The following is a 15,122-nucleotide window of genomic DNA, read 5'->3' as shown; positions in this document are numbered from 1 at the left end:
TTGTTTTAACATTTAATAAGGAAAAGAATGTTTTGATACGATGAATTTAAATAAATAGTAGTACTACTTATTAGTTATAGTAGATAATCCGTAAGATTCTTTGTATAGATTAGGTTTCACCTCGATTGTTGGTGAAACTAAACACAAGATAATTCAAATACAACAACGTTAAGTCCTTTCACAAAATAAAATAAAAAGTTCATAAATCACCAAAGAGTATGGTGTAATGGGAAAAAATTCTTGACATTTAACCAAAGATATCGAGTTCAAGCCTTCGTTGACTTTTCATGGTACAAATTCGGATTAATGGGCTGATAGATTCCGGACACCAGATGATTAAAAAAATAAGTTCATAGGGTACATCAATTGATTTTAGCAGAGAACTTGCATCTCCCACCAGATAAAAGTTGCTTTAAAGAAAATGAAAGGCTCTTTAGGCAAAAAGGTGTATAAGAAAGACAATAAAGATATGGAGTGAAAACTATAATACACATCATATGTACCAAGGCATTCAACAACAGTATCTAGTATGAACTTTGAACTTTGAACTTTAGTTTTCCAATTGTACTGAGTTTCCAACAAAACATTCATCCAGCTGCTTGAAAATCCCCAAAGTCATCATCTTCAACATCTTGGGGACCTTGATCTTTAAGTGATTCTGGTTTAATTGGCTGCTCTTTTGCTGACGCGGAGTCCTTGGTTTCAGCAGATTGCTCAAGACTAAATTTGGATGGTGATACTGGGGGAGATTTTGCAGCAGTATCAACAGGTGAAAGTGGTGCTGGAGGAGGTGGTGGTGGCTTGATTAATATTGTCGAATCCTTTCGGTTGGCCTTTTCCTCCAATGATAGATTATTTAGACCCTGCTCAAAGAACTTGGACCTTATGGTGCTGCCACCAGTTTTCTGTTGCCAAAAACAGCCGATGTTACTGGATGGCAGAGTAATATAATGACAGGTCAATATGTTAAGACAGGATCCATAAATACTAACATTCTTTATTTGAAGTTTCAAGGTTTCTCCCTCTTTCAAACTGTAGTCAACTGATGAGGATTTCTGGTATTGTTGCTCCATCTCTTCTGCAGTTTTCTTCTTATTCAGGTATCTGTTTAGCATTTTTTGGATCAGATCAACAAAGACATTAAACACATAACAAATAAGAAGCACCTCATTAAATTGACTATTTCCTATCGATCCTAAATAAAAACGACTATGGAAAGAGAGGCAAAAGGGAACATGCATAGTGAAGACGAGAAAGCAACATACTTCATATGGTCGTGAAGAGCAGCTTGAAAGTCATAGGCTTCAGGTCTTTCTCGAAATCCAATGCCAATAAAAGCATGCCTGAGGCGACCACCTGTACAAGTAAAGGATTACACTTAAAGTACGAAGTAAAGGATTAGAAGCTAAAGTATAAGAAGAATGTTAGTTTCTGGTTAGCTTGTCTTGAAGAACACCGGAAGTAGGGTCGTAAGCATCACGGATCACGGTTGATTATAGCATGGTTGAAAACCTACGCATGCAACTCCAAACAGCAATATACATAAGCATTTTCTAACGTGTAAAGTTTGTGATGGACCTAATAGCGTCACTGCAGTAATGACTATGAAACAGGTTATGGTACATAAGCAGATGCTATGTTTGGAAACCCAGAAGAACAGAAAATTCCGTACTATTAACCTCGACTGCTCCTAGGTTACACTTGAGACATGTGTACCTCGAGTTGAACTGGCATCCCATAACCTGATAAGCGTATAAGGTGACACAAAAGAATCAACTACTTTTGGGACCCATAAAGATCTTGTGTCAGAAGCCTGTTAAGCTAATAACAGAATATCAACTAGACACCTACTCATAAATCTGACCTGGATTCTTGTAAGATCTTTTACAACCCCCCACCCCCACCCCCCACCCCCCAAAAAATAAAAAGCCCCAGGGAGCTATAATTTGGGTTTATTCAACCTCTAATGCCGCAGTATCAGCAGATTTGTTCCATGTACATGTGTGTGCGTGTGTGTGAGTGTAAACAATGCATGCTCTACATGAACTAAAGGTAAAATGATACAACAGATATCCTGTTCTACTATAACGAATTAAAATTACAAAACTGAAAGAATATGAGAGCATTGTAGATACCAATATTCTCTTCAATCCGAAGAACGAAGTATCTGCAAGAGAAGAAAATAAACAGTGAGTACCAGAGCAGCTACTATTAATTTGAATTTGTAAACCAGTAACACACTGTTTTAAACAGCTAACATCTGGCAGAGAAGTCTAAGAAGTCCTTAGACTACTTACAAATCAGGACAATAGAATCAAAAGGAGGTGAATCATATTGATCAGAAGCTATATATACCTGCTACTATCGATTACAGGCTCCACCGGATGTGGTTCCCCATCTCTGAGAAATGCCCGAGCATACAATTCACCTGCATTCAATGTACAAGTAAGAAAGGAGATTACAAGTCAATAAAAAACATTTTAATTATCCCAACTTCTACAGTAACAATTAATAGGAGAATAAACTGAAACATTGTGGGGCCATAAAGATTGTTATTAAATTGTTAGCACCGCATAAAATAGTAATTCCTCCTAGAGTAGCTTTTAGTACAAATAATAGAAATTCTTTTATAGCCACTTTGTGCATTTATGTACACCATGGATAGAGGTGTAAAATAAGAGATTGAGAATTTCCGCTGATTGTTTGATTAGAGATTTTCCAAAAAGCTAATCCGCAAGTAAACTGACCTGTTTCCTTGTCTTCCAGTTTGATGATGCACTCTTCGCCCTTGCTTAAAACCTTCAATGTACCTTCCCATGCCCATTTATTAACATTCCATTCATCAGCCCTACAAAGAGCTTAAAGTCAATGAAATATTCTGGCCTGTAATGTCAAACAGCTAATTAAAGAAGGTTGTCATTGTCTCTCTCAACCAAAGATCTATATGAAGTGCACATGCAGCTCAACATAAAGAAGGAGCAAATCACTATTGTGCCAACAAAATCAATATAGGAATTCCATCAAGAGGACTTGAAGAAAGTCATAATATCACACATACAATTACAATATATAGCTCTTTTTCATTGTTTCTTCAGATCAAAATTTTTTTACTCCGACCGAACAGAACAACCAAGAAATTTTGCAGGATTTCACAGAAGATAACAAACAAAGATGATCATAACCTCCCTAAAAACAAAATTGTTGACAATCCATGTAGTATGAAACTATCAAATGGTTATCATATCTTGTGCCTGGAAGACATTAAACCCAACAGCGGAAACATTGCTCACACATGCTTGACCCCGTCCATATGTTTGTTTCTGTTTAACCACCACACAAGCAAGTTTCACATGTATCGCGAGAGATGATTTTTCTTCAATTGAATATAGGTGTCATGAAAACAGGGATGTAAGAAAGAAATAGCAAAGAGCTACATCAAATAGTTACTGCATAGAGTTAGGGAAAAAGCTACATCAAGATTCTCTATATGACATATATCTTTTTTATCAGCTATATGACATTTATCCCGATGTTACTAACACTTCCTCATGAAGTAAATTTCAATTTCGCTTATCATGATCTCATTGATTCACCTTCTATTTATGCAGTTATTTGTCTATTTTTATATGTTTTATTTTGATGAATTTTTCTTTTATTTTTCATTCAATGGCTTTTACTTAAATTATTTACAAGAATCTCCTAAAATTTGGAGGACTAAATCACAGAAATATATACTCAAATAATTAGGTGGAAATGTCATCAGGAATAGACCAACATTAAAAGATATTGAATTAATAAAGTTTTCTTTTCGATGAATGAAACATTAAGTGCATGAATCAAGAATTTTCGATGAATTCAATTGGTTGAACCTGTATGAAGCTGCAGTTTTCCTCGGAGGGATCTGCATAGTGGCAAATATATGAATGTTAGTTTGAGTTGTTTTCCTTTCTAATCTATCAATGACAGAACTGCAGCCAATGCAAACATATCCCACCAAGCAAAGGAAAAACAACGGATGAATGAAATGGGTCCTTCAAGGGTCAAAAGTTATCCAATAGAGTTGGCGAGCTCAATAATTAGCATAAGCTGTGATAGGTTGAGAAGGACTACAGTGTATACAGATTCCATTCTTATCGTTAGAATGAAAACTATAAAAGTCAATAGAAAAGGATAAAATGATAGATGAGGATTATCAGCCAGATCAAGGATAAGTTTACAATGCAAATACACAAATTTCAGTTATTAGGAGCAAATTTTGAGGCTCAAGGTCCCCAAACTCCTACAGTAAGACCCACTTTAAAAGACAGCAACTATCAGAAGAGTTACATATAAAGTGTTATTCCAGAGAAAGATTAAAGGAATAGGGCTTCACTGGTCATAACACACTCCACATATCGCATTCCAAAAGTGAAGTTAGATGTTTAGGAACCACTTTGAGGACTTCCCTATTTAGTCAATCCAGAAGGTGGAATGAGACTCAATAACTTGTCACTTTTCTTTAGCAAACTTTTCTCCAAATTTTCAACATTAAACCAAGTATATATTGAAAAGTTACCTTGAGCACTATGATGCTACTTATGGATATGGGCTCATAGGATGAGAAGACCAACATTTTCCAGGACAAGAAAACCAATCTAATTATTTACTACTACTTGGAGGTTTGCTACAAGCAAAAGACCACTCTTTAATTTTCTTTTATATCTGCAAGATTGTTCAAAAAAAAATGATCAAGACACTAGAAAAAGGGTTGAAGTCAATGTCGGAGATAAACAATGCAGATGAAAAGACGACTATGGCACAAGCAATGCCACCACTAAAAGTCCTGTGTGTTCATCAAGATCACCCTAAAATCATGGACCAATATTTGACTTCCAAAATAACTGCCTAAATAGGAACTATCAACCATTGCTCAAACCAGCCCCATTAGGTTTCTAAAAGACTAATGTCTTTTGAAAAAAATTCAGCCCTTTTTCACCAATCCAACATAAAAACTAGCTCTCCGAAAACATCATATATTGAATGGTGAAAGAAAATTTAGCGACAAGTTTTCTACCAAAACAGAAGTCCCACTACAACACCAAAGCAGTACAGTTATCCGAATAGAAGAATGATCTTACCACAGGGCTAGAAACTATAAAAATGGCAGCTTGATGAAGTTGCAAAAGCTAATAATATCACAAGTAACCATTTAATGCCACACAAGTAAAAGATATGAAGTCAATGTTGAAGATAAACAAGACGGGATGAAAACGCCACTATAGGGCACAAGCAATGGCACCACTACAAACCCATCTGTGATAGGCATCAGTATCACCCCAAACTCACGAGCCAATATTTGACTTCCCATTAACTGCCTAAATAGGGACGTCATCTTTATCCAAGAAAATCATTCTTCTTTCAGTAATCCAATAATCAAATAGGCTGTCCAATAACATCATACATCCAATGGTGTACAAAAGAATTGCCACAACTTTTCAATCAAAAGAGAAACCACATTACAATCGAAGAATTACCTTACCACTGAGCCAGAAGTAAAAGAAAGGCATCTTGAAAGCTACTATAAAAATTGCAAAATCTAATACACATCACAAGAACCATTTAAAGGTAATAGATATCTCAAATAAAACAGTGAAAGACTCAATCAATCAATCAACCACGCCTCAAAACCAAAACTAGTTGGGTCAGCTATACGAATCCACTATATCCATGCCACTCTACTCGAACTCATTTGATCTAAATACTGTCAAATAATGTGTCTTTTTAAAAGGAAAATGGTTAAAGATTACATATGTTAAGTATAGTCTAATACCCATAACTGATCCAAGTCCAACTCAAATGGGTATTAATAAATTGGAATAACAAAGAATCAAGAAGCTAAAGTTCCCAAACCCCAGGACGACATTTACAAGAAACAGTAAAAAAATAAAAGAAAAAGGGAGAGAAAAAATAAATTACCAAGTAAACATAACATTCACGAACTTGAAAGAGAGGGACTTCAATGGGTTCTTCTTCAATTTCTGGGCTCCCTTCTTCTTCTGTTATTTTCTTTTCTTTCTCCATTGATCTAATCTAATCTGTTATACAGTTGATGCACAAAATCTTAATTCCAATTCCATTCAATTGAAAGTGCAAGATCAGAGTAAAAGTGGAAACTCACCAGTATTAGAGTTTTTTTATGAAACTTAAGGGGCTTGTTTGGGATTTTTGATTAATTTTCGCGTTTCTTTTCCAAGAGGGCAAATGTCCTTTTTATTTTCCTTTTCTTCTTTTATTATTCACTTTGTTAAGTGTCAAATTAATTTTTTTAAAACATTTTTGTCGTTGTTGATGGTGTAAGCTGGGTAGAATATTTTTATAATAGAGATTCTTTTTTCACATGACTGAACAAAATGCAATAGAAAACTAGTGAATTGATTAGAAAAAAATAAAATTACAATTTAAAGTGATTTTTGTGGACTTTTCTGAAGAATAAATTAGAATGAATGAAGAATATAAGAGTTAAACTAATACTAGTAAAATGGTCCTATTAACTTGTTTCTACCTAGGATAATAATTTTACCAACTTCAACCTAGGATAATAATTTTACGAATTTAGTGTTACTTCACTATCGACAAAGCAAACAAGTCTTTCATCTCCAAGTTTAACTTAGACATGGCTCCCATCTTTTTTTTTTTTTTTTTTTTTTTTTTTTGGTATGACATAGTGTTAAATCAAAATGTGCTTCTAGCATTAGTTCATTATGAAAAAGATGAGATTCAGTAGCAACTTGTAGTACGGTTATCTTGTTATAACAAAGGATCAAAGGCTTTCGGCTCTACATTCCAGTGATTGTTCGGGAGTGCCGATCAATTATATTTCGTTCTAATTAGTCATGTGCATTTCTTTTAACTTTTTTTAAAAGTTCACACTTTCTTTTTAAAAAATGACCTCTCCAATTGCGGAACACAAATATAATGACCAATATCTAAAGTATCAACGTAATTTAAACCTGATGCAATAAAATGTCTCTCTTATTTATTTTTTTGAGTAATTAGCTTCACTTATTATTAGCATTCAGTACTTGTGATACTAGGCGGGCCCAATATATTAGATTTAAAATTCATTTTTTGGGGCAAGGATGCGTTAGAATAATCAGTTAATGATATAGGATGTCTGTCATGTGTCATGACTCAAAAGAGTTTTGAGCCTCAGCTATAAGCATCCAATCGCACTCAGAAGTTTGAGTCTCAGATACAAATATTTAAAAAAATACTCATGAAGCACTCCATACTAAAATTACACAGACACTACCATTGGAGGGTTTCTCCATATAGTGCATTTTACATCTTTTAGGTTGGTAATCATTACAGATAATTGTATATCTCTGAAGCATCAACTCTCCCTGTTCCATGAAAAAAATTGTACATGAAGTGTGAAGCCGAAATATATTAGAATGTTATTATTCCCATGCACTCTTAGTTAGAAGAGCCAACTGTTTCAAATGACAGCACTCTGTAAAGTCTTCTCTAACTCTTAGATACTGGACAACATCCTATTGGGCAAGTTAAACTCCAATTTGAAAACAGGAGCCATTAGCAGAAATAATAATGTATAGGACCAAATCCGTCATGCCTCGTACAGTTACAAAATTCGCCATCATAATCCTACAAATCAACCCCACAAACAGAAAACAAATTATAACACAAAGGGTTATCAAACCTAAGCTCAATGAATCACTTTGGTCTTCAAATAAATTAATCACATATGAGTTAAAAATTGAGGCTTTTCTCTCTCAATAAACAAGTTAATACCTTTTTTTCACAATGATCAGACAAAGACCGGCAGATCCAGCAGTATCAACCAAAATGTTCATTATGACAAAATACCAAAGGCATAAAAGTGCTTCCAGCTATTGAGAAAATTAATGAAATCAAGCATTAGTTATATATTATTAATATTCAAAGATTTACATTTTACACCAAAAGTATAAAAGAGTAGGATATTTCAGATGTTGAATTGAAGTTTTGCTCATGAAAAAAGAGTAGGATATTTCACATGTTGAACTGAAGTTCCTTATCTTTAAAGCATCTTATGTTTCTCTCCTTTCTCAAATAGATTAATCTTGGCAAAATAATAGCTATTATGTGCTTGCTTTTTGATATATACATCATGATTAAGAACTTTTCTCTTAGTTCAGACCCTTCCAGAAAAGTCATATGTTTTTTCCTTGAGAGAATAACTCAAATTAGAAAATAGTCATTTAGAGCTTTAACATAACTTATGTAATTAGTTAAATAGGCAGAAAAAATATGGTCAACATTTGGACATAAACCAGCACGATTTCAACCTAACCGGAATTAAAATATTATCTATTTTTTTTTAAAAAAAATGAAAATATATACCTAAGAATTTATGTTTAAGTGTGTAATGGTTCTCATTGAAAACAGTTGTCCATAAAGAAACCAATATGGATATCCACAAGAAAAATTATTTTCTATACAACATGGAAGTAATATGAAACTTTCCTATACAAAAATATGTAAAAAAGATGACATAAGAATATTGTATGGCTCTAGAATTGTTCAGTCCAACCACAATTAACTATTATGAAGATAATACCCAAATACATAGATATTGTTGTAATTTCAAGCACAACACAAGCACATCCTAAACATCAACTGTGAGCAACATGCTATATTGTCCAACTTAATAGCCAACATCGGTCATTCAAAAACATCAGCTTAAGAGAAGACTATATTACCACTTATATAGCTTTCGAAATCAAATAAACACCAACCAATTATGAAAATATATATTTGCAGGTGAATATATGGAATTGATAGAAGTACTATGATAAAATTAATTGTGACATTTAGTAGGCATTAAAAAGGTAAAAGAAGTAGTAAAACTCGGAAGAGGTATTTTCATGATAAACCAAGACGTACACTCCGCTTCATCCACCGCAGAATCTTCTTCTCATTATAGGGAGAATTTTATAAGTGGTAATCTATATTTGCATTTATTATTCCCCAAAGAGGGCTCAATTTTTTGTTCTCTCGTATAGAGTGCTGATTTTTTCTTCTCTCTGGTTGATCACTTTATTCTTTTGTAGCATCATATATTAGACTTGTGTTATAAGGTCCTCTTTTTATCAGATTGCATCAATCTATATAACATGAGTTAGTAACGAGTGAATTTGTCTCAAAAATCACGTACAATTTTTCTCCTCTTTTCTCGCGTGACTTGGCAGCGAACAAAAGCTTTGCCTTGAAGCCTAACTCTTCCACAAACAAAGAGATTTCGGAGGATGAAGGTGGGCTTGTGGCCAAGAAGCAACAGAGCACACAGAGCGATAACGAAGAGGGAAAGTAAGACTGAATTGCAACAGTTTGTTCGTGCTTTGGGTTAAGCTTTCGAAGTGACAAACGACGGAAAATCGAGTGACAAACGAAGGAAACTCATGTGATTCCAGAGGCTACAATAGGGAAAGAGTGAGAACAATGCTCTAGAATCCATGGAAAAAACGATGGAGAAGATATTGGGACCGAAGATGGGAAAAGGATGGGGTGGCTGAGAAAGAAACCAAAAAACTACACCTAGTATTTGTGAAAGGTAAAAAAGGGCCACCTATAAAAATATGCTAAATGACTGAATTATCCTCAAGCTTTTTTAAAAAGACACTAACTAGACATGTCAAAAATCTTTCTCTTCTAATATATAGAAAATTTGTTGCTTACACAATGGTCTTAAATATAAATATCCTAGGCCTAAGATGTATCCATTCCTTTTTGTTTGTCGTAGAAATAAAGAAATTAGAAGTAGGAATGGTCTAAGATATCCAGAAAGAGAATATTATTTCACCAACTAAACCAGTAGTTGTATCTTCCTCGTGGACTAGGTCATGTTAGATGAATGCAAAAAACAAATAAAAAAGATGTTAGACTCAACTAATTAGACTGTACGATTGCTGGAAATACTTCAATTTAAAAATATAAAAAAAAGAGTCTTGGTAAACTGGGAAGATTAGGGCCAATTTTGTGAAAAATTATTCAGTTTAATGAAAACTCGTAATACGTATATTTACTTTAACTTTTTTATTTTTAAAATTAAATTATTTAATTTTGATATAAAATGAAGTATTTTTCTCAAACTTCAACCCGTTTATTAAAGGGGTGAATCTTGGACTTCATCTAACCTATCCACAATCATTGTGTAGAGTATGCACCATCTATATACGCATATTAATATTATCCATATGTATCAATGTATTTCCATCAATTAAAAAGATTAGTTTAGGGCAAAGAAAAAAAAAGGATAGTCTGATGCACAAAGTATCCCGTATTCACAAAGGATCCAGGAAAGGGTCGCACCTAAAGAATATTGATGTAGATAGTCTACCATGCATTAGTGGCTGCTTTCATGGCTCAAACTGTGACCTATAAATTACACAGAAACACCCGTAAAAAGTTTACTTTAGCCTAACAATAAATTTGCCAAATAAACTAACATCTCTCTCTATTCATAGTCAAGCAAACGGGCGCTGGCCGCCGCAATGATACATGGAGTTACGAAATCACTTTCCAAAGATATTAAACTCAAAACATCTGTCACAAATTACAGCATGGCTATTTAACAAGAACAGCTGCAGCTCCGAATTAATTGACTGTTGTATCTTAGGAGAACATAAGAATTAGTTTATGTACAAAACATTTAACTAGTTTAATTACACTTATCTAGTATTTTAATCAGCAAATTGTCAACTAGATGTGATGTCTACAGCAATTAGGGAAAGGTTGGTCGTTAAGTTGTAACATCCTATGTCAAAGGAGTTTGAAAACCCTATTTTTATATAGTGCTAAATTATGGGATGAACTAGTTAAAAGAGTGTAATATTCACGAGTAAGCAGTCATTTGCGCGCATGCAGGTTGAAAATAGGAATGTAATTTGGACGTTCGAAAAGTCGGAGAGGTATTGCATTATACTATAGTTCTTTTAAGGTAAAAGAGAGAGTATCATTTAACATCTTCAACTTCGTCCCCTCACAATTTAACTTAAAATGGTTGTGAAGTTCAGAACACTAAGCTAATCTAACAAGAAATGAGAAAAAAATTGCATCTCGTGTTACATATGATTATTGATCACCTTGCTTAATTTAAAATTTTCTTTACTTAGGTGTAAAAGTCAAACCTCGCGACCCTCTACGCCTTAAGCAACTTGAGGATCTTAATATTCAATAAATTAAATTAATATAATTGATTACTCCTATTAAATATGTGTTGTTTCATAGAACTTTTGGTAGTATTATTACATAAAATAAGGTTTTCAGTGACGACTTTCTGTGGGCTTTATTTAGTCGCCATCAAAAGGAGGTCGCCGTTTTGAGTGGCGTCCTACATTAAATATATTTGTTGTACATTAACTTACTTTTTTTGGCGAGCTTAGTTACCACAAACTTTACCAACAAAATAAATTAGTTTTTGCGGCAACAAAGATCGCCACAAAAAGTAAACAAAATGTGCTACTTAAGTAGTTCGCTGCTGAAACTATCACTTCTTATGGCAACTCGACACTTACTTCTGATGATGACTAAAAAGGTTGCCATAGAATATTGTAACTGAAAACTTTATTTCTAGTAATTTATCTTACTACATATATGTCAGCCTGGAAATAAATACTCATAATAAAAAAGTGCAGCTTTTTCTTGTCCCGATTTATTCGAGTGCACCGCTTCCATGATATTACTTCATTTCAATAAAAGTTACTCAAATAAGTCGCAGGAGTAGTACTTTCTATATTTACCTTATGTGAGGAAGAGAAAAAAAAAGTTTTATGTTATACTTCTGATTCAGATAAATGTAATTTTCTTTTCGCCTTTTCAAATTAATATTTATCCTTCACTTTGATTTAAACCGATCGAAATATAGAGCTTGAATATAAAATCTTCCAAACTTTTAATGATCAATCGTATAAGACCACCTTTTGCTTTTCTCTATACAACTTTTGTCGTACTTTATTCTAATCCAAAAAGGTCTACACATGATCTCTCACACATTCTTTTTTTTTAAAAAAAAAATAATAACTAATTCATCACATTTTATTTGGAATTTAGATACTTCCTAACAGTTCAAGAGGTGAAAAAGATTCACAATCACATGCTATGTGCATCATAAATATCCAACTCGTCCAACAGTTACAATATACACACAAAACACCAGATCTAAATTAAAAACGAACTAGTCACACTATTGTGTCAATATAGCTACATGATACATGTTTGCTTGGTAAAATAGAACGTAACCACAAAGTAGAAATTTTCATGTAAGTGTCAGTGCTGACTTTAGCATATCAAATAAATGAAGATTTTAATGGTAGTACTCTTACCTTATCCTATATCATTGGTAACACCAACTCCTCTATTTAAGGTCTATTCATTTAAGTATAACTTCTATCCATTTTTGTCAGTCCTGAAAATTGCCAAATTCCTAACTCACAATAATATTGAACCAGACAAAATAATTAACCAAACTCCATTATTTCAGTTGCAAATTCTTTTTGAAACTGTCAAAAATGACTACTTAGCCAACTTCATGACTTGCATTTCCATGCCTCAACACAATTCATGTGCCCTCTTGTGTTATAAAACTGTATATAATAGCCAGCTTATATTATAATAATCCCATGATCCAAGAATAGGTCTAGGTCTGAAGTCTCATACTTAGTACATGCATGCAAATATTTTGACATTAGTTTACTGGCAAACAAGTATATAAAAGTGCCCATTTTTGTTGAGTTAGTCCATCTACCTTCTTTACTTTCACTTTCCAAAGCTATTTTTCTATCTTTTTTTCCCCATGGATTTACCTGTGAAGACAGCAAATTCTGATAGATACAAAATTGAAGCAAGAAATCTTTCCTACAAACTACCTCCAAAATATAATGAGTTTAAATGGTTAGTCAAAAAGTTGGCTACCAACAAGTCTAGTAATTATATTCTAAGGAATGTGAGTTGTGAAGCCAAACCAGGGGAAATTACAGCAGTTGCCGGTCCAAGTGGAGCAGGAAAAACAACATTGTTGGATATTCTAGCAGGAAATGTCGGTCCCTCGAGATTTTCTGGTCATGTTCTTGTCAATAACCAACCAATGAAGCCTGCAAATTTCAGGAGAATATCAGGCTATGTTACACAAGATGAAGCTCTTTTCCCACTTCTCACTGTTGAAGAAACTTTGATGTATAGTGCACGATTCAGGCTTTGTGAGGGGGACGATAAGGCCAAAGATAGAGTAACAAAGTTGTTGAATGAGCTTGGTTTAGAACATGTTGGTAGTATGAAAGTTGGGAGTGATTCAAGCAGGACAATTTCGGGTGGTGAGAAACGTAGAGTTGCAATTGGGGTTGAATTAGTCCATGATCCTGCTGTTATTCTACTCGACGAACCAACTTCAGGTCTTGATTCTGCTTCAGCTTTTCATTTAATGTATTTGCTAAAAACCATGGCTAAGAATCAAGGTAAGACAATTATATTAACCATTCATCAGCCTGGTTTTCGGATTCTTGAACTGTTTGATAAAGCTGTGTTGCTATCAAATGGATTTGTCCTTCACAATGGATCTTTGCATCTACTTGAAGAGAAGCTTAAATCCACTGGACATTTCATTCCTCAGCATGTCAATGTTCTTGAATTTGCAATTGATATTACAGAAAGTTTAGCAGAAAGCCTACATTCTGGAGAAAGTGACATTGAAAAATGTGAAACAGAAACTGATAATATGCCTAACAAAAATGCTGAAGAAAAGCAAGTTCTTTACTCTAATTCTCCATTGAAGGAAGTACTAATTCTGAGTCAGAGATTCTGCAGGAATATTTTCAGAACCAAACAACTTTTCTTGGCTAAGGTAATCCAAGCATTACTTGTGGGACTAATTTTGGGATCAATATTTTTTAATGCTTATAGCAACACAAAGAATTTGGAGCTGCAATCTCAAGTTGGATTCTTTGCTTTTAGTCTCACATTCTTGTTATCATCCAACACAGAAGCTTTACCAATTTTCTTAGAAGAGAGGAGAATTCTAATGAGGGAAACATCTAGAGGAGCCTACAGAATTTACACCTACAATATAGCAAACACTATAGTTTTCCTCCCTTTCCTTCTAATAGTTGCTCTTCTCTATGCTATACCAGTTTACTGGCTAGTCGGATTGAGGTACGAATTCAGTGCATTCGCATACTATACTCTCGTGTCATGGATGATATTCGCGATGGGGAATTCGTTCGTTGCAGCATGTTCAGCACTAGTGCCAAATTTCCTTCTAGGAATGTCATTTATCGGTTGCCTAATAGGTGCATTTTTCCTGTTCTCGGGGTACTTTATATCGAAGGAATCAATTCCAGTTTTCTGGCTATTTGTGCACTATTTGAGTCTGTTTAAGTATCCATTTGAGTGTTTCTTGATCAATGAGTATGGAGGAGAGAATGGCAAACTGAAGTGTGTACAGAAAGTTGATGGAGTTTGCTTAATGTATGGTGAACAGTTATTGGCGCGACGCGGTTTAGAGGAGTCACAGAAGTGGATTAACATAGGTATTATGTTAAGTTTCATCTTTGGTTACAGGTTTTTGTGTTTTGTGATTCTCTGGTATAGATCTATCAGAAACAAATGTTGAAATGACTAACTAAATTTCCTTTCATCTATGAAAATCTCAGTACATTAGTTTTTTTTTTTTTAGACTTTTCCATATTCTTGCAACATATTTCAGTCTTTTTTCTCATGCAAAATAGTCCAAAATGCTAATTCCAAATGACACCATCCCACTTCAAATTCAAGAATAGTTGTTAATTTTCAACTCCAACTTGCTTATCAGCCGCAAAAAGAGAGCACAAAAACTCATCATTTGTGATATTAAATGGAAAGAAAAATGACAATGTCTTTCCTATGACTAGGCCGGGCGGGTCGGGTCGGATATGAGCGGGTCAAAACGGATAAATTATCCGATCCGGCCCGTATTTAAGACAGATAAAAAATGGATTTATCCGGCGGATAATATGGATATCCATATTATCCATGGCTTCTTAAATATGATCACTTATGATAGAATTCCATGTCTTCCAAATTCGAGGAACTCCAATTTGAGGCTTTCCAAA

General features: G+C 34.1%; 2 protein-coding genes across 4 annotated transcripts; one reads left to right on the top strand and one right to left on the bottom strand.

The window, feature by feature from the left end:
- Positions 1–224: 224 nt before the first annotated feature.
- On the bottom strand, positions 225–6,285 carry LOC104234493 (uncharacterized protein At1g03900). Of its 3 annotated transcripts, XM_009788058.2 has the most exons (9): positions 6,158–6,285; positions 5,956–6,074; positions 3,870–3,901; positions 2,748–2,848; positions 2,356–2,428; positions 2,136–2,167; positions 1,266–1,356; positions 993–1,104; positions 225–905 (listed from the first exon to the last, which is right to left on the bottom strand). In XM_009788058.2, exons 2-9 carry the CDS (start codon positions 6,058–6,060, stop codon positions 588–590), a joined length of 864 nt encoding a protein of 287 aa, XP_009786360.1. In that variant the 5' UTR covers positions 6,061–6,074; positions 6,158–6,285; the 3' UTR covers positions 225–587. The 3 variants fall into 3 exon arrangements, with proteins under 3 accessions (XP_009786360.1, XP_009786359.1, XP_009786361.1); XM_009788057.2 differs by having other exon boundaries at positions 5,956–6,158; XM_009788059.2 differs by lacking the exons at positions 5,956–6,074; positions 6,158–6,285 and adding an exon at positions 4,556–4,671.
- A 6,469-nt stretch (positions 6,286–12,754) lies between these two features.
- On the top strand, positions 12,755–14,676 carry LOC104234492 (ABC transporter G family member 10-like). Its single transcript, XM_009788056.2, has one exon. It carries the CDS (start codon positions 12,833–12,835, stop codon positions 14,642–14,644), a length of 1,812 nt encoding a protein of 603 aa, XP_009786358.1. The 5' UTR covers positions 12,755–12,832; the 3' UTR covers positions 14,645–14,676.
- Positions 14,677–15,122: the final 446 nt, after the last annotated feature.

The sequence above is a fragment of the Nicotiana sylvestris genome, chromosome 7 (assembly GCF_000393655.2).
Source record: "Nicotiana sylvestris chromosome 7, ASM39365v2, whole genome shotgun sequence".
NCBI lineage: Eukaryota > Viridiplantae > Streptophyta > Magnoliopsida > Solanales > Solanaceae > Nicotiana > Nicotiana sylvestris.
The sequence above is the reverse complement of the archived record's forward strand: the minus strand, read 5'-3'. Positions and strand labels throughout refer to the sequence as shown.

What these genes read in the sequence shown, in the direction of transcription:
- LOC104234493 (XM_009788058.2), bottom strand. Translation starts at nt 6,060, where the DNA reads ATGGAGAAAGAAAAGAAAATAACAGAAGAAGAAGGGAGCCCAGAAATT. An exon ending in AAAACTGCAGCTTCATACAG is followed by an intron (nt 2,849 to 3,869) that starts GTTCAACCAATT and finishes AGCTCTTTGTAG; the next exon opens with GGCTGATGAATGGAATGTTA. An exon ending in CCTGTAATCGATAGTAGCAG is followed by an intron (nt 2,168 to 2,355) that starts GTATATATAGCT and finishes CTTCTCTTGCAG; the next exon opens with ATACTTCGTTCTTCGGATTG.
- LOC104234492 (XM_009788056.2), top strand. Translation starts at nt 12,833, where the DNA reads ATGGATTTACCTGTGAAGACAGCAAATTCTGATAGATACAAAATTGAA.